The sequence below is a fragment of the Schistocerca serialis genome, chromosome 1, assembly GCF_023864345.2.
Source record: "Schistocerca serialis cubense isolate TAMUIC-IGC-003099 chromosome 1, iqSchSeri2.2, whole genome shotgun sequence".
Taxonomy (NCBI): Eukaryota; Metazoa; Arthropoda; class Insecta; order Orthoptera; family Acrididae; genus Schistocerca; species Schistocerca serialis.
The window spans coordinates 791049697-791075037 of NC_064638.1; the positions used below are offsets into that span (position 1 = coordinate 791049697).

The 25341-nt window shown below is 41.1% G+C and overlaps 1 protein-coding gene across 1 annotated transcript in view; it reads right to left on the reverse strand.

The window, feature by feature from the left end:
- The window catches only part of LOC126433826 (T-box transcription factor mls-1-like), a 190039-nt gene that overhangs the window by 106780 nt on the left and 57918 nt on the right, over positions 1 to 25341 (reverse strand). Inside the window, exon 2 of the mRNA XM_050090451.1 lies at positions 6968 to 7100. Coding sequence (XP_049946408.1) covers positions 6968 to 7100 — 133 coding nt within the window. The remainder of the gene's footprint in view (positions 1 to 6967; positions 7101 to 25341) is intronic.

Genomic DNA, 25341 nt, shown 5'->3' on the forward strand with positions numbered 1-25341 from the left:
TCAAACAACTGGAGAACAAGCCATTAGGGTGTGCCTTTCATCGCTAATGCGACACCCTCGTTACTTGAAAACATATGATTACTCGCACTTTGTGCTAATTACTGAAATGCTTATGAATTGATGGGAAATATTCGTACATCTGCACACCTGATTACGACAAGCGTCTTTCTACGAGAGTTGAGAGAATTTCTACTAACTTATGAAATGTCACATGACTATTGAATGATATTTTTATGCTTTGGTTTGCGTAATTGCTTATTTCATTTGATACCTGTTTTTCAGCTGTGTTGCAGCATTGCTTTTATAAAATGAAATGCATTTGCTAATGTGAACACTTTCTGTCAACAGATCTATTAAATAATTATTTTATGATCCACATTCTTTAAAAAAAGGAGCACTTGGAAAGGAAAGAACAATAAGAAGGAACTAATAACAGTAACACATAATTTTCTTTTCAAGTACTTGGTAATTTCTTTTGTAGAATAAATTGTGATGCATCACTCTAATGTTAAGATGTGACATAGGTATTAGACATGGCCATTTTAGTGTAATATTTTTTCTGCTTGCGCTATGTCATGTTTAGGTATAAGTTGCTGCTGTTTGCCAGGCATAGTGTTATTGAATTTGACTTTTGCTCATTTATGCTGCTAGCTTTGCCAATTTGCATTTTTTTGCATTGCTGTTTGTGTTGATTTGTTATGTGATGCTGCATTGCCTCGTCCCTTAGTTTAGCATCTGAGCTCAGTAGATTTAAGTTAGCTTAAGAGGGGGTAGCCTCTAAGAGAATGAGTTGCGATGAATTGGAAGAAATGCATTGAGAAAACAGGTTTAGGTAGGATTTTCTTGGAAATAAATGTTGAGGTAAGAAATGTGTGAACATATAAATACAGAAAGCATGCTTAGATAGAATTTTTTTGGTGGAAACAAAGGATGAAATAAGAGGAAAGATATATGAAGTTTTGGGTTGGACTGCAGTACCAAATGTTACACTGAAAACGAACCCTGTCCTTTCCTATTTGTGTTATCCCACTATGTGTTTGTGTACCCTTGTGTATTTGTTTTCTTCCTGTCTCTGTGTAGTTTCATAGAATTTTTTCTTCTTTTAATATTAAGCTACATTCACTATGATGAGGAATACTGTTATCCTCGAATATAATTGGCATTAATAATATGTTATTTACTTTGTAAAGATGTTAGACATTATTAATTCTGTTCTGTTCAATGCTCATGTGTGAAGTTGATGTTTCAAAAGTTATTGTGATCCTTTATGTATGTACTCATGTCATAATTCCACTGATGTATATGTTTATTTCTATTCTTTTGTAAAGCCTGTGTTACTACAAATGTTATCTGTATTGTTATGTTTTTAATGATGTATTTTGTACCTTTTGTAATTATATTTTCGTGTTATAATATTGTAATTGACACCAGTTAATCAAATTAAGTAACTTGTAAGTTACATTTCACTGCACACGTTTCTGTTGGTCATAGTATATGGACAATATGTGAGAAGTAGGGACTGATAGTGTTTGCATGTGTGTTAATGATTCAGCAAGGGACTGGATAACAGCATTGCTCGTTCTAAGGACAATTCCAAAAAACTTTGTGAGTGCACAAGTGGTGGTTTATGGACTTGCTATATTCTCCGCAAGACTCTTCGATGGTGAATGTGCACCTGCACAATCGCAACAGTTGGCTGCTGGCAATCTCTACAAGGACTACAGTGGGTCTGCACCTCTGGTGGCCCACCAATACCATTATCTCCGCAAGGACTACAGTGGGTCTACATCTTTGATGATCCATCAATACCATTATTTCTACAAGGACTGCAGTGGGTCTGCACCTCTGGTGGCCCACCAATATCGTAATCTCTACCAGGACTACGGTGGGTCTGCTCTGTGATGACCTACCTACCAATATTCGTCAGAACTTCGAATGACTCTGCTGTGGGTTTGCTCTGTTGTGGACCATTACGTGTATGCATGTCAAGAGTCAGCACTGTCTTTCCGTTGGAAGGACAACACTACTTCTTCAAGACTGCATGGAAATCCACTACTTCCGTGTGCATTTTCTTTTACTGCTCAGACTTTGAGAAAAACACTGCTATTCTACTGTTATGTACGATTAGGACTGTCTTTATGGACTGTGAGAAAATTTTAGCTTCTGACCAACATTGTATCAATAAGTGTGTGCATTTTATTTCTTTGTTATTGTAATTATGAAAAGGCGGATGAGTTCTGAGGGGCTGTATGGGTTTGAAAGATACTGATTCTTATGCAACATGTCTTCAAAATATTTGGCAAGACTGGAAAATTCAGATTGTTCAAAGTGTTTCATCATCATGATGCTATGTTTTACACGGTCTTGTGTGGCTTGAGACCAATATGCGGAGAGGAAGGCATGGTAAAATTCTCCCTCACTGTGGCAATCGTGAATGACCGATCGCAGTCTTACAGCTGGTTCATTCTCTAAATAGCCACACATGAATTCTAATCTGTGTTCTAACGACCAGTTGGGAGGAAAACAATGAGAGAATTGATGGAGCCATGCTTGTGGATGAATGTCGTTGCCAGAATTCTTAAATGTTTTGAATTTACGTGTAGTAATGAACAGCTTATAGTCAAAATCATCATGTCGGCAAGTCGCATGTCGGTCATTGTTACGTCGTTTCGGCGGTTCCATCTCAAAATTCGGCGTACCTTGCCAACTTCTTTCACAATTTCCGAAGTGCCCTGTGTTGTTATTTTGTGTCTGTTCCGTATTTGTATGTCCCTCTTTCCGTATTGGGGCGCGAGTGTCCTCTGAAATACGTAATTCTTGTACTACTTGTGCCAACTGATCTTGCACTTCCCGGATTTCTCTTTTGTACTGTGTATTGATTTGATTTTGATTTTGTTTGAATTTTCTAATTTGTTCATACTCTTCTGTGTCAGTGAAGGCTACAGGTGTTGTGTCATTCAGATCATCATCTACCTTTGTAGATAAGTTAGTGAACTGATCTGAAAGTTCGGCTACTTTATCCGATAGTGAAATCATTTCCTCTGTATGTTTTTCTGAACCAAGTTTCAGAGTGTCCATTTGTGTTGCAATCGTGTCTACTGTGACCATTAAGTTTTCCTGAGTTTTTGCAAGTTGCATAACCGTTTTGGTAGATGCAACTGAGTCAAATTTTGCTAGCAAGGTCTCATAATTTTCATGAACAATAGTTTGCAGTTCTTTTATGGCTGCTTCGTGATTCTGTAGTGCATTTTCATGACGCGAAAAAATAGGTTGGAAATGCTCACAAATTTGTGTTTTTACGTCATTACAGACTTTTTGACATTTCGATTCAATGTGATGTAACTCAGCAGTTAAATCCTCACGTGTTCGTTCAAGAGTTTGCTCCAATGAGTCTAACTTTTTAAGATTTTGTTCCATTGTGTCTAACTTTTGAAGCTTTTGCTGTGTTTGTCTCTGATTTTGTTCCATTGTGTCTAACTTTTGAAGCTTTTGCTGTGTTTGTCCCATTTGTTGTATTAATTGTAATGACAATGCATTGGTGTCTGAAACATGTTCCTCAGTGCTTTTCGGCAGTGAATTTACACCGGAAACATTTACATTTTGACAAGCAGAAAATGTGTCAAGTGGTGGATGTGGGGAGAGAGATGGCGGAGTTTTGTAATTTTTCATGAACTGCTATATTTATATATGATGATATCAAGGTAAATACGTTGTTTGTTCTCTATTAATATATTTCATTTGCTAACTACCCCTATCAGTAGTTAGTGCCTTCAGTAGTTTGAATCTTTTATTTAGCTGGCAGTAGTGGCGCTCGCTGTATTGCAGTAGCTTGAGCAGCGAAGATTTTTGTGAGGTAAGTGATTTGTGAAAGGTATAGTTTAATGTTAGTCAGGGCCATTCTTTTGTAGGGAATTTTGAAAGTCAGATTGCGTTGCGCTAACAAAATATTGTGTGTCAGGTTAAGCACAGTCTCGTGTATAATTGTTCAAAGGGGACGTTTCAATTTTACAGTGAATAGGTTTTCAGCAGGTTGGCGTAAACTGTCAGCCGAGCGGTCTAGGGCGCTGCGGTCATGGACTGTGCGGCTGGTCCCGGCGGAGGTTCGTGCCCTCCCTCGGGCATGGGTGTGTGTGTTTGTCCTTAGGATAATTTAGGTGAAGTAGTGTGTAAGCTTAGGGACTGATGACCTTAGTAGTTAAGTCTCATAAGATTTCACATACATTTGAACATTTTGTAAACTGTCGTTTAAAGTGATGTATTCTTAATTGTGGTCCTGGGAGGCCACCATATTCTGCAAGTCACGTCGAGGTAGACCACAATTTCTCATTTCCCCACCATAGGCTATTTTCCTATGTTGTTATTCGGAGTGATTACAACATTCAAATCGCATTTACTGTCAATATTCTCACTAAATATCTGTTATTTTTATGTAATTAAAGCTTAAAAATCATTAAATATCAATATTTGGTCACGTGATCGAAAACGCTCTGTTATTGGCTGAAGTTCTGGTAACGTTACAGACTAAGACGAAGCTATACATGTGTTAAAGGAGTGTAAGCCGAATATACTAGGTTTTTACGTACTTTTTCTTCAAATAGCTTAGCTATATAGTGATGGAAAACGCATTTACAGCTTTAAATAATAAAAGAAAGCAATTTTGTAAACGTTGATAATGGAAACCTTACGAAAATTGATGCGTTTATGCTCCACACATTTAGAGTGGCGATATCTGCAAGGACGGATATTCTTTTGCCTGCTCCCTGCAACGTCATGAAACCCGCTCAAAACTAAAGACTAGATGAAGTTTTGCAAATAGGTCCACATCTTATATGTAGACTGTCTACTATCAGTCATGAAATAGACCCAAGATACTCAGCAGAGGTATCGCCAGATGCCCATGCTCTGTGGAGCAACGGATAGCTCATGTTTCCACGGATAAGAACACTGATTGGAATCCAGGAAAGGCCATAAATTTTTAAAGGTTTTACGCGAAATATAAAAATAGCGTTAGCAAGAACTCATTGTAGCTGTTGTTTCGATGGTGGGATGTACACCTTCACATCAATCTTAGTCTGAGAAATGGACAACTGAGGATAAATATATCTGCTTTGCTTACACATAGTTACCCTTTTTGAAATGCATTACGAGTAGTGAAGATAATCACCATACTCTCACAGTACAACAAGGTGCAAGACGATGAGGTTTTCTATGCGGAGAGATATAAGGCACGAATAACATGCAGATACGCAAACCTAAGGGCTGTGCTGTTTGTGAGTGTAAGCTAACGTCAGAGTCTGAAGCAGAATTAACTTCATCTTATACGAGATGATGAAGCTTAAAAGCTTAAAGAATAAGGATCCTAGCTGGACAATACGAAGATAAAAAACATTGTTTTTAATAAAGTAAAATGTGTGTGGTCACATTAACTAGAAAATATCTTTTTGAACGTGAGGTGTATGAACAGCTATGGCAAATATAAACGAATGTGAATAGCCAAGGAAAACACAATAATACTCTATTTCTAATCGGTGTGGTGAAGTTTTATAATGTGTGATTTGGTTTTCATATGAAAGGACTGCAGATTTGTTTTACAAATAAGTTAAAATATTATTACAGGCTAGATTGGAACCAGCGCCCTAAGTATATCACTTCTCAATATTCGACCGTTCACCACTCTATTACTGAGCTAACAATGGTGTGCAAGGAAGCGGATGTAACGATACTTTTTACTAAGAGTTTAATTTCGTCGACTGATCCTGTCTTTCTTTGTAAAAACGGGAAAGCCTATCTCGGAGGTAAGTTATAGTTATCTTCAGAGTGCAAGACATTTTTAATTAAGTAAGGGAACTTGGGCATCGACAAGATGGCATTTTGCCGGTACTGTGCAACCAATTTTCACGCAACTTCTCATTCTCTGAAACACTCAAAAGCAATTTTCAAGAATATTTATGGATATATTTGTACAGTGTGGTAATACATAACTTTTGTAATCCGTTTTCTGAAACGTTAATTCGAGAAAAAGACATCGCTGCGGATTAACTTTATGACAGTAGGAGCAGGGAGCTAGCCACTGACGTCACAGATATCACATGGCTCGAATGGAACGTTTCAGTGGGTTTTCAAATTATTTGAATTTTTTTACGTTTTTATAAAAGAATACAGAAATTCAAGAATGAAAAAAGCATGTTAATACTGAATGACGTAATTTACCATCTAAGACAATTTTCAGAAAACATTTAAATAGCCTATTTATAGATGCTTTGCAAAAACTGGTGGAATGAAAATACCGGCCTCGAAACAAAGACTTAACAAAACTACTTGATCAAACTTGAAATACATAGACTTAACAAAAGTGCCTGAAATGAACAGATAGCTTTATCTGAGTTTCGAGCCAGAGAACGTGTGTAATTTGAAATGCTAACAAAGACTGCCTTGAAGTGTTGAGATAGGTTTTAGGGGTATGAGTGGTACAGTTAGAGTCTGTTGTTAATGTTTTGATTCTAGTTTCATATTAGTTACAAACTTTACAACTCTGAAAAAAACACTAGTCTCCAGAGTAAATCTGGAAATTTTGTGGATTAACATTAATAAAATTAATCTCAGACATTACTTGAAATATCGTAATACAAAGTGGGAACATAATTTTTTATGGAACACATAGGATGTTGGGACTTTGTTAAAAATCGAGTAAAACCTATGGTACTAGTGGTTTGCCTACAAATTTGATTTTCATAAACATCTATTTTTTATAAAAAGTTTGTGTCTATGCTTTGGGTGCTTAAGATTTTTAGTGTCTCTGTTGTTGTGAATACTGTAAGGAAATACATCCAGAACGTATAAGATAAATTTATGAATTCTGTTTCAAGACCTGCAGCACCAAATAAGCTGAAACGTGTGTCATTGTGTATAATACTGTAGCTAATTTCCACTACAAGGTTAACTTGGTAGTAACGCTGCGCGTCCTTGCCTTCCAGGTTTGGTGACGATCATCTCGGTGCCCACCTCCGAGAACTGCCGCCAGGTGTCTTGGTCCAGCAGGCGCACCTCGACGCCCGCCAGCTCCTGCTTGCACCACCATGACTCATCTCTGCTCTTCCCATCTGCAAGAAGCAGTTTAAAAACATTGGAGTAGGGCAGCGCAAAACCTGCTGCGAATTACAGTTTCTACTGGCTGTTAAAAAACTACCAATAACTCTCGGCATACAGCGAATAATCAGTCAGACTCGACCGTATACTAACGCTACGTTTGGGAAAAGTCTGCGCTGCCAGATATCTTACACCGATATGACAGTATATCTAAATCATTGGAGCGGGTGGTGTATAATAAATAAATTATTGCAATAAATCAAAGGCACTACATTGCTTATGTTCTACAGGATTAATTTATTGTGTTAACCGGTTTTCGGCTTACAAGGCCATCATCAAACTTAAACTGACTATTGTCGCCGAAGAAGTTACAATGTTTGTAAGCGACAGTAAAAAGAGGCTACAAATCTAGACAGACACAAACACACAGTAAATGACGTATTTGATAGTGTGGTGGTAAAGCTATTTAAAAGCTAAAATGTTGAACAATAGATAAATATGATGGGAGAAAATCATTAACACTATACTCGAAAACCGAGAAAACCGTCCATCTATAATAGTTTACATTACTAAACTAGACCGAGCGAGGTGGCGCAGTGGTTAGCACACTGGACTCGCATTCGGGAGGACGACGGTTCAATCCCGTCTCCAGCCATCCTGATTTAGGTTTTCCGTGATTTCCCTAAATCGTTTCAGGCAAATGCCGGGATGGTTCCTTTGAAAGGGCACGGCCGACTTCCTTCCCAATCCTTCCCTAACCCGAGCTTGCGCTCCGTCTCTAATGACCTCGTTGTCGACGGGACGTTAAACACTAACCACCACCACCACATTACCAAACTAACCAAATAAAATAAATATATACTATGTGATCGAAAGTATCCGAACACCCCCAGAAACATACGTCTTTCATATTAGATGCAGTGTGCTGCCACCTACTGCCAAGTACTCCATATCAGTTGCCTCAATAGACATTAGACACCGTGAGAGAGCAGAATAGCACGCTTCGCGGAACTCAACGGACTTCGAACGTGGTCAGGTGATTGGGTGTCACTAGTTGTCATACGTCTGTATGCGAGATTTACACACCCCTAGACGTCCATAGGTCCATTGTTTCTGATGTGACAGTGAAGTGGAAACATGAAGGGACACGCACAGCAGAAAAGTTTACAGGCCGACCTCGTCTGTTGACTGACAGAGATCGCCGACAGTTGAAGAGGGGCGTAATGGATAATAGGCAAACATCAATCCAGACCATCACACAGGAATTCCAAACTGCATCAGGATCCACTGCAAGTACTATGACAATTAGTGGGAGGTGATAAAACTTTGATTTCATGGTCTAGCGGCTGCTAATAAGCCACACATAATGCCGATAAATGCCAAACAACGCCTCGCTTCGTGCAAGGAGCGCAAACATTGGACGACTGAACAGTGGAAAATGTGTGGAGTGATGAATCACGGTACACAACGTGGCGATCCGATGGCAGGGTGTGGGCTGGTGAATGCCCCTTGAATGTCATCTGCGAGCGTATGTAGTGACAACAGTAAAATTCGGAGGCGGTGGCGTTATGGGGTGATCGTGGTTTTCATGGAAGGGGGGCTTGCACCCCTTGTTGTTTTGCATGGCACTATCACAGCACAGGCCTACATTGGTGTTTTAAGCACCATCTTGCTTCCCACTGTTGGAGAGCAATTCGGGGATGGCGATTGCATCTTTCAACACGATTGAGCACCTGCCTGTGGCGGAGTGGTTACACGACAATAACATCCCTGTAATGGACTGGCCTGCACAGAGTCCTGACCTGAACCCTATAGAACACCTTTGGGATGTTTTGGAACGCCGACTTAGTGCCAGGCCTCACTGACCGACATCGATACCTCTCTTCAGTGCGGCATTCCGTAAAGAATGGGCTGCCATTCCCCAAGAAACCTTCCAGCATCTGATTGAACGTATGCCTGCGAGAGTGGAAGCTGTCACCAAGGATAACGGTGGGTCAACACCATATTGAATTCCAGCATTACCGATGGAGGGCGCCACAAACTTGTAAGTCATTTTCAGCTAGGTATCCAGATACTTTTGATCACATAGTGTAGTACTTGATTAGATAAATTCAAGAGGTATTAAACATAGGAAGTGATAGAGAAACCAATTAAAAGAAAGAATTAACAATTGACTATATGTCTGCCTGACTGAGCAATATAAAACTTATCACAATCAGAATAAGTGATTTTGTATACACTGTTGTCTAGTAAATTGGTTCTTACCTTCGCTACTGAAAATACACTGCGCTGTCGTGTTCTTCACATAGATATTGTCGGTGAAACACAACAGCTTAAATCACGTAATAGAGGCAACGCCTCCGGGCCAGATTGTATGCCAGCTAGGTTCCTTTCAGAATACGCTGATACGATAGTTCCATACAGAGAAATCATATACAACCACTCGAGGACACACCAAGGCTCAAGAAAGGAAATAAGAGTAAGCCGCTGAATTACAGACCCATATCACTGACGTCAATCTGCACCAGGATTTTTGAATATGTGCTGTGCTCGAACATGATGAATTATCTCGAAGAAAACCCTTTATTGACAAGTAGCCAACACTGATTCAAAAAACATTGTTTTTGTGAAAGATAACTAGCTCTTTACTCTCACGAACTAATGACTGCTATCGACTAGGGAAGTCAAATTGATTCCATGTATTAAGTTTTCCAGGAAGCGTTCCCCAAGGAACTGTTACAGGCTTCTGCTGTTCCTGAGCTATATAAACGATTTAGAATACAATATGAGCAACCTTTTTAGATTATTTGGAGATGATGCTGTCATTTAACGTCTTTTAAAGTCATCAGATGATCAAAACCAATTGCAAAATGGTTCAGATAAGGACAGAGGACATCGAAAAAGTTCTAAGAAGGGAAGTTTGTTTTGTATTATCACGAAATAGAGGAGAGAATGAAACGGATACGATACACGAATTGGGGTGGCATCATTACAACGAAGGTGTTGGTCGGCTCGCTCTTCTCATAAATTTTCGATCACCAACTTCCTCCTCCGAATGCGATTACATTTTGTTGGTGTCCAGCTACGTAAGGAGAAATGGTCGTTGTAATAAAATAAGAGCCATGAAATCTCCTACGGAAAGATGTAAGTTTTCGTTTTTCCCCGCGCGCTGTTAGGGGATGAAACGGTATATAAATAGCCTGAAGGTGGTCCAATAAACCCTCTGTTAGGCACTTAATTGTGAATTGCAGACTAATCATGTAGACGTAGATGTAAGTATCTCTTCAAGGAATTGGGCATTTTAACAGCGCCACTGCATCCAGGCTATCACCATCCACAACAGTTCTGTAATATGAACTTGCCATCGCCTTTTTACGTGGATATACACTCCTGGAAATGGAAAAAAGAACACATTGACACCGGTGGGTGAGACCCACCATACTTGCTCCGGACACTGCGAGAGGGCTGTACAAGCAATGATCACACGCACGGCACAGCGGACACACCAGGAACCGCGGTGTTGGCCGTCGAATGGCGCTAGCTGCGCAGCATTTGTGCACCGCTGCCGTCAGTGTCAGCCAGTTTGCCGTGGCATACGGAGCTCCATCGCAGTCTTTAACACTGGTAGCATGCCGCGACAGCGTGGACGTGAACCGTATGTGCAGTTGACGGACTTTGAGCGAGGGCGTATAGTGGGCATGCGGGAGGCCGGGTGGACGTACCGCCGAATTGCTCAACACGTGGGGCGTGAGGTCTCCACAGTACATCGATGTTGTCGCCAGTGGTCGGCGGAAGGTGCACGTGCCCGTCGACCTGGGACCAGACCGCAACGACGCACGGATGCACACCAAGACCATAGGATCCTACGCAGTGCCGTAGGGGACCGCACCGCCACTTCCCAGCAAATTAGGGACACTGTTGCTCCTGGGGTATCGGCGAGGACCATTCGCAACCGTCTCCATGAAGCTGGGCTACGGTCCCGAACACCGTTAGGCCGTCTTCCGCTCACGCCCCAACATCGTGCAGCCCGCCTCCAGTGGTGTCGCGACAGGCGTGAATGGAGGGACGAATGGAGACGTGTCGTCTTCAGCGATGAGAGTCGCTTCTGCCTTGGTGCCAATGATGGTCGTATGCATGTTTGGCGCCGTGCAGGTGAGCGCCACAATCAGGACTGCATACGACCGAGGCACACAGGGCCAACACCCGGCATCATGGTGTGGGGAGCGATCTCCTACACTGGCCGTACACCACTGGTGATCGTCGAGGGGACACTGAATAGTGCACGGTACATCCAAACCGTCATCGAACCCATCGTTCTACCATTCCTAGACCGGCAAGGGAACTTGCTGTTCCAACAGGACAATGTACGTCCGCATGTATCCCGTGCTACCCAACGTGCTCTAGAAGGTGTAAGTCAACTACCCTGGCCAGCAAGATCTCCGGATCTGTCCCCCATTGAGCATGTTTGGGACTGGATGAAGCGTCGTCTCACGCGGTCTGCACGTCCAGCACGAACGCTGGTCCAACTGAGGCGCCAGGTGGAAATGGCATGGCAAGCCGTTCCACAGGACTACATCAAGCATCTCTACGATCGTCTCCATGGGAGAATAGCAGCCTGCATTGCTGCGAAAGGTGGATATACACTGTACTAGTGCCGACATTGTGCATGCTCTGTTGCCTGTGTCTATGTGCCTGTGGTTCTGTCAGTGTGATCATGTGATGTATCTGACCCCAGGAATGTGTCAATAAAGTTTCCCCTTCCTGGGACAATGAATTCACGGTGTTCTTATTTCAATTTCCAGGAGTGTATGAAGTCAGTTAATTTTTTTTAATGGTCCAATCATTTCTGAGGCGTTTGTTGTAGCATTTGCATTGATAAGCATTTAATAAATGCAAAAACCGTCTTGTACTGCAAACCTTCCCCTTTCGTGTAAAATGTACCATATTCTTTCTGTTAACATCCTTGTGGCGTTAGCTGTTTCGTACAGCTAAATTCTCAATACCATATTATCCACTTCTCGTAGTTTCCATCTTTTGGTTGCAGTTTAGACGCCGTTGTCAACAGTTGAAAATAAAGGAGTTGGTTCATTTAAACCTTCATCAGCTCTGTGTTAATTTCCTCTGGCGATAAACTGACCAAAACTAAGAATTTAATGACGGTACGATATTGCTGCTTACTCATTTGAACAAAACCCCTCCAACACGACGGCTGTAAAAAACATTGCTGGCCGGTGTGGCCGAGCGGTTCTAGGAGCTTTAGTCTGGAACCGCGAAACCGCTATGGTCGCAGGTTCGAATCCTGCCTCGGGCGTGGATGTGTGTGGTGTCCTTAGGTTAATTAGGTTTAAGTAGTTCTAAGTTCTAGGGGACTGATGACCTCAGATGTTACGTCCCATAATGCTCAGAGCCATTTGAACATATAAAAAACATTCCTACAGGTGAAGTCGATACGTAACCTACATTATTTCTTAAAATGTATCGACGCTTCGAAAACAAATTTTCATTGCTGCCAGAGCCACCACTCCCGTTGAAAGCTGTGTGTGTGTGTGTGTGTGTGTGTGTGTGTGTGTGTGTGTGGGTGTGTGTATGTGTGCGTATGTTTCGAAAAGTATAAGCTGCAGAATGTCTATTTCTAATGACCTAGAAGCAACTGGAAACGCGATTTGACTCGAACATCAAACTTCTTTCATAAATTTAGCACAACGAAAGAAAAGGACCTGCACATCTAATACTTGTATATTGTCCACAGCGAATATAGTAGTTCGTAAAGGCACTTGATTGCATTGAACATACGTTAGCTTTCTGCTTATAGCGTCCAGCTATGCACGGAGGCTGCCTTCTCATTTGCGTAAGCGTAGATTCGGCATACAACAACAGTTAATCATCAAGTGAAGCTTTAAATTTTAACTCTCCTTCCTACTTACACTTGTAATAGTGAATGAGTTAACGTGGCTCACAAACAGCAGTCAGCAAAGCAGTGTAGGTCAACCTACCTTCATCGCATCTGAAACCTCATAGTATGCAGAGAAGAATTGCTTATTACCAACACTGTTTAACTGCACCTCCACAGATGACTATCAACTCATCAGAGTACATGTGAGTTCTGAAGGTAGTCCACATAAGACAACAAGATGGTGGCCAAGCAATCATACACAATTAACCGAAATACAAAAAGATGACAAGGTTGATGGTTAATTCAAACTGAGATAAATAAGGAGTGTCTTGTCATTAACTACAAGAAATTAATATTGCATACCCATAAGGTGATTTCAATCTACAATTCAAAGATTTTAATTTACAAGCAGAAGGAACATTGTATTTGTGACAGATAATCCTAACTGACTGAGAAACTAATCTTTATGCTTCAGGAGAGTGTAATTCCTTTAAATTTACTGTATCACGAAGCAAAACATTGCATGTGAGGTACAACAAACAGCTTCCAAACAGTTACACTTTAGCAAGCTATGAGCACCTATTCAACTGTGCACAAGTACCCGCCCCGATACCACAGAGTGACCTTGAATAAATCGCGAACACTAAGCTCACCATGAAAACTACTTTCATTACAGCAAATAAACTGTAATGATATCGCCGAATTCCTCATGCATAGTTGCATCTATATAACATCATGGGCCTCCTTCAGAAAAGGCAGCCTTCCTCTCAACATCACAGCACAGCAGAGATCCTTTTCGACTTTACACAGAGTCAGAACAAGTAAATATAATGCAACATAACGGCCTTCTTGTTTAAAACGAACAGAGGTACGACTTGAGCTTCAGTAATTTCTAGTAGCGCTTGAAGCTCGGTTCATTCCGAACACAACTACGACAATTTACAACTACAGTATCGATTGTTGCTACGTGTACCTTCGTCCTGTGGTTGCCCTGCACACTTTTAGACTGTTCCCCTTTCTGTAGTTTTCCGACACCCTCTAACCTAAAAAAAACGTCCGAATCTCCTTCATACAGCCCGTGTAGCTGTTTCCTGTGTGTCGTGTATCCCTAACCTATAAGCGGAATCCGAAAACCCACCACCTTGTGGTCCAAGTCGAGGAATCTGCAGCCTCCACCATCACGGAACAGTCCGAGCCTCTGATTTGGAGCCTCCACTCAGCTCTGTATCAAAGATCAGCTGACTGCCCTGTCGACGACGCTACATATGGTGAGCTCCTCCTTCAAAACTGGCAGTCTTCACCACTTAGCTACCTGCCAGAAACTAATGAAGTCTTTTCCGATCCAGAGCGACCACAACAACAGTACACATGATCCCCCACTTGCAGTTGGCAGCACCCTGTGCTGTTCATGACATTGGAAGCACCCGTCCCACATCTGGAGTAACATTTCCCAGTATGCGCACAGACTGCACACTGGATTTCTTCCCCTCTTTGACAGTCATATACCTAAGGGCCCCATTACACACCTAAAAGTGGAGCCTCCAACTACCAGTCTGTGACTGAGCAGATCCGGTAGCCTGAGGGTCCACACCTGAAACAGGGCAAGTGACTGCATCTGGGCCGGGATATTCGTCAGACGCAGACAGCACCTGAAACCTGTTCATCAGATCTTTTGATCCGTCCTACCAGAAAGTCTTTCGCTGCATGCCACACCTCGGAACGACCTCCCATTCGATCATGGGGAAGGCTTCAACCTTACTGAAGGCAGTAGCTGGTCACAGCTGTGGACCGACCAGGGGGCACGTGAGACGTGCTGGACATCCATTTGCTCCTCAGGTTCGGTCCCCCTTAGTGATGCCCCTTGACAATAGCTTCGAGCTGCATGACTGAAACCAACACTGTCTGGAGCTGTGAGTAAAGACTCAACAACTCACTTTGCATCTTAACACAGCAGTCACAGTCTATATCCATACTAAATACGACGAGAATACACTCTAGACAGTTATCAAAACTCAGACTGACAAACATACAAAAAATTTAAGACTAAAGTTCTAAGAAGAAATTCGAACTAAGTCGCTTCTTATTAGAAGATGTGTCAGCTCACAAACGAAACAGAGAGCTTGTATGTGCTGCTACAGGGATGGAAACCACCACTCAGCTAAAGGATCTAACAACTGTAAATGGCTCTTCAAACAAACAAAAATGACTGTTGCGATACCAATAGCGGAACTAGGCACTAAACAGTAATAAAAATGCGGAACTTTACCTGAGATATGAACAAACAAATTTAAGTTTAAACTTAAGAGCACAGAGGAAACTCGTAATAAGTCCGTTATTATTAGAGACTGTGTCAACTCACAAACGAAGCGGTGTGCTTCTATGCACTGCTGCAAGGATGGAAGCTATCACTCAACCCACATGACGACTGTGGGTGAACGCCTCATGTTGTTCTTACTGCTCGCTTTTATGTAGTCAATTCTTTCTTTCTTAGTGATGACGTATCCAAGAAAATTATTTCATAAGACATTATTGAGTGGAAATGCGCAAAATATGTCAATATGTTGATTTGTTTGTTTCTAAGACTAGGAATTACATGAACAACAAAGTTGTTTGAGAAGTGCAGTAATATGCTTCTCCTAGTTCAAGTTTTATCAATATGAGCATCCAGAAATTTGGAACAGTCTGCCCTGTTTACTGACTCCCATTCATGTGCTACATTAATTGCTGACATGATTAGTTGCTGTACAGAATTGAATACAGTGTGCTTTCTCAAAATTAAGGGAGAGTCCACTTTCAGACTTAATAAATTCTTTGAAAATATCGTTAACAGTCTCTTTTGTTGCTAGTATTGTCTGAAACAAGTATCAATTCTGCTTGTTGAATGCTAAGTGGAACGTCATTTAGAGATATGAGGAATAGAAGTGGACACAAAATTGAACCCTGTGGCACTCAATTTTTGATAATTTTTTTTTCCCTCCAGTCACTAAAATTTTCTACCTTAGTAACATTGTTTGAATTATTTAGTACAACCTTTTGCAATCTGATTGTTAAATATGATTTAAACAAGTGTGTGTTAAGTCATCAGTTCCTTAAAACTTCAGTTTTTATAGCTGTGTAATATGAGCTACATAAACACTTTGTAAATGTCACAAAAAATACTACCTCCCGATATTTTATTATTTAAGACTTGTAATATTTGGTGGATGAATGGATAAATAGCACTCTCACTCAAGCAAACCTTCTGAAATCCAAACAATGAAATGCTAAGTAAATAGTATCTACTTAAACGTGAGACTAATCTTAAGTCTACCCATGAACCATGGACCTTGCCGTTGGTGGGGAGGCTTGCGTGCCTTAATGATACAGATAGCCATACCGTAGGTGCAACCGCAAGGGAGGGGTGTCTGTTGAGAGGCCAGACAAACGTGTGGTTCCTGAAGAGGGGCAGCTGCCTTTTCAGTAGTTGCAGGGGCAACAGTCTGGATGATTGGCTGATCTGGCCTTGTAACACTAACCAAAATGGCCTTGCTGTTCTGGTACTGCAAACGGCTGAAAGCAAGGGGAAACTACAGCCGTAATTTGTCCCGAGGGCATGCAGCTTTACTGTATGATTAAATGATGATGGCGTCCTCTTGAGTAAAATATTCCGGTCGTAAAATAGTCCCCCATTCGGATCTCCAGCGGGGACTACTCAGGAGGACGTAGTTATCAGAAGAACAAAAACTGGCGTTCTACGGATCGGAGCGTGAGATGTCAGATCCCTTAATCGTGGAGGTAGGTTAGAAAATTTAAAAATGGGAAATGGATAGGTTAAAGTTAGATATAGTGGGAATTAGGGAAGTTCGGTGGCAGGAGGAACAAGACTTTTGGTCAGGTGAATACAGGGTTATAAATACAAAATCAAATAAGGGTAATGCAGGAGTAGGTTTAATAATGAATAAAAAAATAGGAGTATGGGTAAGCTATTACAAACATCATAGTGAACGCATTATTGTGGCCAAGATAGACACGAAGCCCACGCCTACTACAGTAGTACAAGTTCATATGCCAACTAGCACTGCAGATGACGAAGAAATTGATGAAATGTATGATGAGATAAAAGAAATTATTCACTGCTGCCTGGTAGAATATTGTGCAGAGCATCACTTAATCATAGGTAACACTTGGTTCAAGAATCATGAAAGAAGGTTGTATACATAGAAGAACCCTGGAGATACTAAAAGGTATGAGATAGTTACTGCCTACAGGAAAATTAAAGAGACCTTTGGAGAAAGGAGAACCACTTGCATGAATATCAAGAGCTTTGATGGAAACCCAGTTCTAAGCAAAGAAGGGAAAGCAGAAAGGTGGAAGGAGTATATAGAGGGTCTATACAATATTATGGAAATGGAAGAGGATGTAGATGAAGATGAAATGGGAGATATGATACTGTGTGAAGAGTTTCACACAGCACTGGAAGACCTGAGTCGAAACAAGGCCCCCGGAGTAGACAACATTCCATTAGAACTACTGACAGCCTTGGGAGAGCCAGTCCTGACAAAACTCTACCATCTGGTGAGCAAGATGTATGAGAAAGGCGAAATACCCTCAGACTTCAAGAAGAATATAATAATTCCAATTGCAAAGAAAGCAGGTGTTGACAGATGTGAAAATTACCGAACTATCAGTTTAATAAGTCACAGCTGCAAAGTACTAACGCGAATTCTTTACAGACGAATGGAAAAACTGATCGAAGCCGGCCTCGAGGAAGATCAGTTTGAATTCCGTAGAATTGTTGGAACACGTGAGGCAATACTGACCTTACGACTTATATTAGAAGAAAGATTACGGAAAGGCAAACCTACGTTCCTAGCATTTGTAGACTTAGAGAAAGCTTTTGACAATGTTGATTGGAATACTCTCCTTCAAATTCTGAAGGTGGCAGTGGTAAAATATAGGGAGCGAATGGCTATTTACAATTTGTACAGAAAGCAGATGGCAGTTATAAGAGTCGAGGGGTATGAAAGGGAAGCAGTGGTTGGGAAGGGAGTGAGACAGGGTTGTAGCTTATCCCCGATGTTATTCAATCTGTATTTTGAGCAAGCAGTAAAGGAAAAAAAAGAAAATTTGGAGTAGGAATTAAAATCCATGGAGAGGAAATAAAAACTTTGAGGTTCGCCGATGACATTGTAATTCTGTCAGAAACAGCAAATGACCTGGTAGAGCAGTTGAACGGAATGGACAGTGTCTTGAAAGGAGGATATAAGATGAACATCAACAAAAGCAAAACGAGGATAATGGAATGTAGTCGAATTAAGTCGGATGATGCTGAGGGAATTAGATTAGGAAATGAGACACTTAAAGTAGTAAAGGAGTTTTGCTATTTGGGGAGCAAATTAACTGATGATGGTCGAAGTAGAGAGGATATAAAATGTAGACTGGCAATGGCAAGGAAAGCGTTTCTAAAGAAGAAAAATTTGTTAACATCGAGGATAGATTTAAATGTCAGGAAGTCGTTTCTGAAAGTATTTGTATGGAGTGTAGCCATTGTAACGTCTAGAGAAACAAAAACAATATATTATGTAGTAATTAGAGAATTAGATGTATCATATTGTGTCATTGTATAAAATTATGTATTTTTTTTATTATTTATTTCTGAAAACGTCTGCGTCGGCGAGTAATAAAACCGACACAGAAGATAAATGTTAAACAGAGATTAAAAAAGGAACTAGTATATAACACGTGTTAAATATGAATGTCTTTGTCGTCTTAATTTGGAAGTTGTGCGAGTAAGATCTCCTGTTGTTGTCGTAGAGAACGCCAATGTAGCATTCTTTTGTCGAGACTAAGCAATGTACGCCATTACGTGTGAATTCACAAAGGTCTGTAATCACTGAGATATTTAAAGGTTTTAATAGAGGTGTTTAAATGAAAACTTGTATTATTTATTGTTAAGCTTGCTTGCATGTTATCCCATCCTGTTGAGACATTTTTCAGTTATATAAATATTATCTGTGGTGCTGAGCTGCGTGGAGAACGAAGAGCCGCTGCCGCGGCGTATTTAAACGACTTACAATATAGTCGAGCATACCGCAAGGAAGCCGTAAAATAATAGTAAAAATAATATTATTTCTTTTAGCTCCCAGACTGGCAGTGAAGATCAGCAGATTTTATGATGTGTTGCAGATTGACGCGGGCTGCTGATAGGATATAATTTACAGTGCAAATAATTTAATGTACCTTCAGAATCTGATAGGAATCTTGCTGTGCTCCGTTCTGATCTGGCAAACTTTATAGTGACAACGTATTTTTTAATGAGAGTCTCATGTTCTTGAGCTAGTCGTGGTATGAAATAGCATTTTAACGAGAAATAAAATCCACTGCGAACTTGTGTTTTTGAACGATCACACAGGGAAGATATATTGATTCTTAGCATGAGTTGCAGTTATGAAAAATCGTTCCTTAAATTGTAGGCCAGATACAGAACAATAAGACTTCCATATATACATTTTATTCCGCTAAAAGGTAATGATGATAAAGAAAAGCAAAGCACAGCATTGCTAAAAGTATTTCACGTAACTCTTTTCATAAATGTGTTGTTACAAAGAGAATAAATAAACCAAAGAGCAACAATTTTACAATCCGCGAGAGAGTTGGACGTGAAACTGTCGCCCAAAAACGCGGGGCCCGAATTTGCAGTGGCCACAAATATAAAATTGTATGTATTTTTCTTTCAGTGTTGATTGTTATGTATGTGTAGATATATATGTATTTAGTGATAAATGTATGTATGTATATCATGATCAATGCTATGTTTTAATGAATGTGTAAATACTCTTTCATGACAAACCGTACTACTGCAAACGAGTCTGAGAAGACGATCCTGATAGTACTGAGAAGCTGTAACGACTACGTAATCCGGGGGCAGCCGAACCCCGAGATAAGATAAACTAAAGGTAAGACTACAGTGTAGTTGTCCTGTTTGTAGAAGTCGAGCTCCAGTGAAGTGATCTCATTTCGCTAGTGGTGTGCATATTGTGCGTAGTTTGATGTTAGTGTTTGTGACAGGACAAAGTTGATGGTAGATAGTAATTTTTAGTGTGCAGTTAGTGTAGATAAATTAACGTATTTTGTGTGCAAGGGGCAAAACTGTCAGACTTTGTGGTTTAGTAAGCAATTTATGAATATGGTTAAGTTGCGTAGTCAACGTCCGAGCAATATGGATACTGAGGAACAACAATTAGTTAGTGCAGGAAATGTGGAACCGGGTACCTCAAGTAGTACTAGTACTCTCTTTGAGGATATAACATGTGAGAATGTGGGGGCAGGGGCACAGGAAGTGGTGCCACCGCCCATTAGTCCTCAAGGGGATGTAGAGAAAGAAGTTGTACCACCACCAGAAAAGCAGGAACCAGAGAGTGGTAATCTGCCTGGTGGGTATTCGCTTCAGGCTATATTAGAGAGAGTGCTGAATTTCCAGGCAGAATTTGCGCAACAGCAAGTCGACCGAGACCGCCAGCAAGCTGAGCGAGATCGTAGGCTAGCAGAAAATTTACTTGCCCGGCAAGCTGAGCGAGATCGCCAGTTAACAGAAAGTTTCCTTGCCCAGCAAGCTGAGCGAGATCGCCGGCAAGCTGAGCGGGACCAGCAACTTGTGCAATCGTTAGAAAACATGAAAAAAGAGATTGCAGATATGAAACAGAATTATGAGTCGATACCTAAGGCCGTGCAGGAGCTGACTGAACAGGTCAACAACCTGCAAGTAGCAAACACTAACAGGGTAGAAGAAATAGGTGTATTAGCCAATCGAGTAGAAAAGCTAGAAACAGATTCCACGCAGCTTGTAGAGCAGAAGTGGAACGAACAAGCAACTAAAATTGAAACAGAATTCAACTCATGGCTAGAAGTGAAGGAGTGTGAGAGTGACAAGAACATTAATTCCAGAGTACAAGCAGCCATAGCAAATAGAGGATCCGAATCGTTCAGTACCGCAGTGAATAGTCAGGTACAGAACGATGTGCAAACCATCAAACAAATACTCAGTGAGGATATTCCGCAGTGGCAAGTGAATATGAACAAACGGATATCCGACCTGGAGAAGGGTTTAGCACAAAGCAGAAAACATTTGGAACAGGAACCTCTGTCGCCAACAGCCCATGGTTTTGGCAACGCACAAACTTATACGCGATACAACAATGGGGAATCTGTAGTCGATAATGCGAAGAGCTGTAGCTTCGGTTCGGAGCACACAGCATATGTCCAAGGAGCAAAACCATGTAGTTCAAAAATATTAGTGGAAGAAAGTTTAATCAAAAATAGACAATTTCAAACGTTTACTACTGAAAGGAAATCAGTACACCCAGTAGTATTCATAAAAAGCTTTAAAAATATCTTGCCCAGTGTGTGGAACGAAACACAGAAAATTCAATACGTAATGTCGTACATTCAAGGTGATGCAGCGTTGTGGGCTACAGAAGTAGCAGACAGCTGCATGACATATGAACAGTTCGAAAGGGCATTTCTATCGAAATATTGGTCGCCTTGTATACAAGAGCGGCTAAGAAAAGAAGTATATAATCCCGAACCGTACTCACCTCGTCTGGGGAATTTGAGACGGTATTTTGAAAAATATATAAACAAAACACGCTACTGGGACGAGCCTATATCACCAAGAGACATAATAAGACTACTAAAATCACATTTACCCATTCATATCAAAGAGAAATTAATACACGTACCAGAAAGCGATATGGAAAACTTCCTGTCTGTTCTAGATTCTATAGACTTGATACAGGAAGACGCAAAATCAGCGTGTGATCACTCGCGGAATAATGGGTCAGGATGTAAACATGACAGAAATAGTAGTGCACAAAACCACAACCATGGAAATGGTGGGGGTGGTAACAAGCGGCAAGAACATTCGCAAAATGGTAGTAATGGTAGAGGCCAGAACGGGTATGGACAAACAACCTATAACAAAAGGCGTCGATTTGACGACCGGTACGAATCTGGAATGTCAGGGACCAACCGCGGGAAAAATGCGCGAGGTCAGTGGCAGAGCAATTATAGTGATAGTAATCGAAATTGGCAGCAAAATCAGCGAAGAAGCCCAGAGCGACAGGGTAATGACCAGTATGACAACAATAGACCACCGCCGCAAAACGCGCCTATTGCGCAGCCGTGGCGGCCGACAAATCAGAGTGTACATATAGTGGAGGTCGCGGACAATAGCCTTCCAAGTACTTCACAAGTAACTAATTCAACAAACTAGAATCGGCCTCGATATGCTCTCCATCGATGGCCGAGGGATGGAGTGAGAGCAACACGAGTGATAATAATATACCTGGGATACGTATGCTGCGATACAACGATGGTGTCAGTATGGATAAAGATCTACTGAACGAACCACACGAATGCAAGAAAGATAATAACGAAAATGTGCAAGCTATTATCGAAGCGAAAATCAATGATGTTGCAGTGAATATAATCATCGACACAGGTGCCTCAGTAAGTGTAATGAGTATGGAGTTATTTAAGGCACTGGGAAAAGGACATAGCATTCCGACTTTCCCGGTTAATAATTGTTAGGTGTCTGGAGCCATTGGTGCACAGAGCCAATCAGTTAAGTACCAGGTGCAGGTGGAGATTTGTAAGGAGGGCGAAGCCATAGTGAGCTCGTTCCTCGTTGTTAAAGGATTGAAGGTGGCCTGCATTCTGGGAGTAGATTTTCTCCGTGAGAGGGATGCATTGGTCGACCTCTCCTTGGGGAAATTAAGCATAGTTAATAGGGGTAGGAGGATTGAGTTATCTATGATGAAATCGAAGGAGGTACTTGTGCCGTGTTGTAATCGAATCAATATCAAGGGTAGGAACCCTTGGGTACTACACCTTGATGATTTGTCACATGCAGCAGACCTCTATTACCCGAATTTAGAGGATCGAAATTTTGAAACAAATGTTGAGGCATTTCAAACCAAAGTGCAGGAATCTGAAGGTTTAAGCGATAAACAAAAGCAACAGTTGACGCAGCTGCTATCGGAATACACTATGGTATTTACCGACCGACCAGGAATAGTCAAAGGGTACCACTATCACATAGAGGTGATGCCCCACAAAACATACTGTCGCGCAACTTACTCCATCCCTTGGTCGAGGAGGGAATTAGTAGCTAAAGAGATTCGGAAGATGTTAGATTGGGATATCATTGAGCCCTCCTTCTCTCCATACAGTAGTCCTCTTGTAGCAGTGGCGAAAGCAAATGGAAAAATCAGGCTAGTGTTAGATGCGAGGGACATTAACAAAATTATCATACCTGTCCGGACTCGCCCTGAGAATTTAGATGAGCAGATACAACGATTTCATGGAGCACAGTACTTGACATCGGTCGATCTGAAAAGTTCATATTGGCAAATTCCCCTTACACCGGAATCCAGGAAGTACGACCGAGGTGTAACTAACGAACAGAAATATAATGTAGGAGATCTAGTACTTATTCGTAACCACGCTAAATCCTCAGCCACCTTAAAACAGAATAGTAAGTGGCAATTGCTATATTCAGGGCCTTTTGAAGTAATAAGCGTGCCACACGAATGTAGCTATTTGTTAGCACATCCCCATACGGGGAAGATCAAAGGATTGTATCCACGTAAAGATGTGAAGTTATTTATTCAGTGACATATCACATATAAAGAGTAATAGTTGTAAGAAGATTTTAATTGTGTTTTAGAATATAAGTATGTTAGTATTAAGAAAGAAATTTGTGTGTAATGAAACTTGGAGGAAGTGGATTCAGAAAGTAGGCAATAGCTTACACAGGAAAGATTTTGTTTACAGACAATTAGAGCCATTTAAAAATTATAGGCTCATTAAGCAACGAACAATCTTCTTGTTGATAAAGTGAGGATTAATTTCTTGAATCATTATACAAAGGATTAATTTCTTGAACCATTTTCTATGTGTAGTATGTAAGTGCAATTAATGATGCAATCTAATATAGTAAGGTAACTGTTGTAATTGTATTAGGATAAGGAACCCTGAGAGAGAGAGTCTTGACTAGCCAAACATGGACTCTGTAATATGCAACAATTATGTGATGTTTGCTGCCAGTAGTGATATGAGAACGACACTGGAGCATAAGCTAATCAAAAAACAAGCCCGTTCCGTGGAAAATCAGCTTTGTATATAACAATGCTTCAATTGAAGCCTGTGTACTTGGTACACGCCCTTGAATATTCATTACGCGATACGCGAATTAAGTCAACCAATGTGGAACCTACACTGTAGTCATATAGGAAAAATTATTAAAAATAATGCTAGTGCTAAATGAAGAATTTATTGATCAATATGCCCAAGTCAAGCTGTCATGCACATGGTAAAATCTGTTTGATAGATGGGTGATAACCAGGCAAGCTACACTGATAAGAAAATTAAAAAATTTTACAAAAGGGCTATATACGCCTAGTAACAATATGAAAAGTGTGTTGTGATAAGGTAAAAACAAAGAGACGCCATGTAGATGAGAGTGAGTATGCGAAGAACAGTTAAAAGGTATTAAAAAATAAACTGTGTGCATAAACAATGGAGGAAAGGACGGAATATTGTGTGTAGCAGGGACAGAAAATGACTGTTGTATCTGCACCAATATATACGTCGATAAGTCTAGTGTTGAGTGACAGACTGTCCTAGTGCAGTGCTCAACGAACAATAGACAGTGTATAAAAACAGTAGTTATTGATTCGTTCGGAGTCGAGTTAAACGAACATCGATCGACGGGGACATTTAGTATGTGTGTTACGAAACATTTTCACGTGTTGAAAGACGCTCTGGCAGTGTACCAACCGTGGAGTGAGTGAAAATGTGTAGTACAATGTGCGTGTGACGAACCTTGAATACCCGTGTCACAATGCCACAAGAAACCTGTTATCACGCCAAACCATACTGTGCATACCAGTGAAGCGACGGCTTACTGAACAATAAACGCTTTTAACAAGTTGCATCTTCTTCCACAGCTAGTAATCTGTGTCCTTAAAGACAGTACACCGTTGTGGGATGTTTGTTTCATGCGCTACAACGGGGAGCCATGCGGAGAAGCCGAGACGAGTGCCGTGCCGCCAGCCAGCCGTCGCGGTAAACCACTGCCACTCGCCGACATCGGCGAATGGTTCGCCGCGGTTCGCGACTGCTTGGGCGCCACGTCAGCACGACGTCGCTGTTACTGAGAGCCGGTCGTCGAACCCAGCGGCCGTCGGCACGCGGCGTTCCAGACGACGCTACTCAACAATTGCTTCGCGCCGCCAGCTCCGTACAACATTGTTGTCATTCAAATGAACTATCAAATATGTGTTTAATGCACTAACATGAATAGGGTTTAGTGGACACGAAAT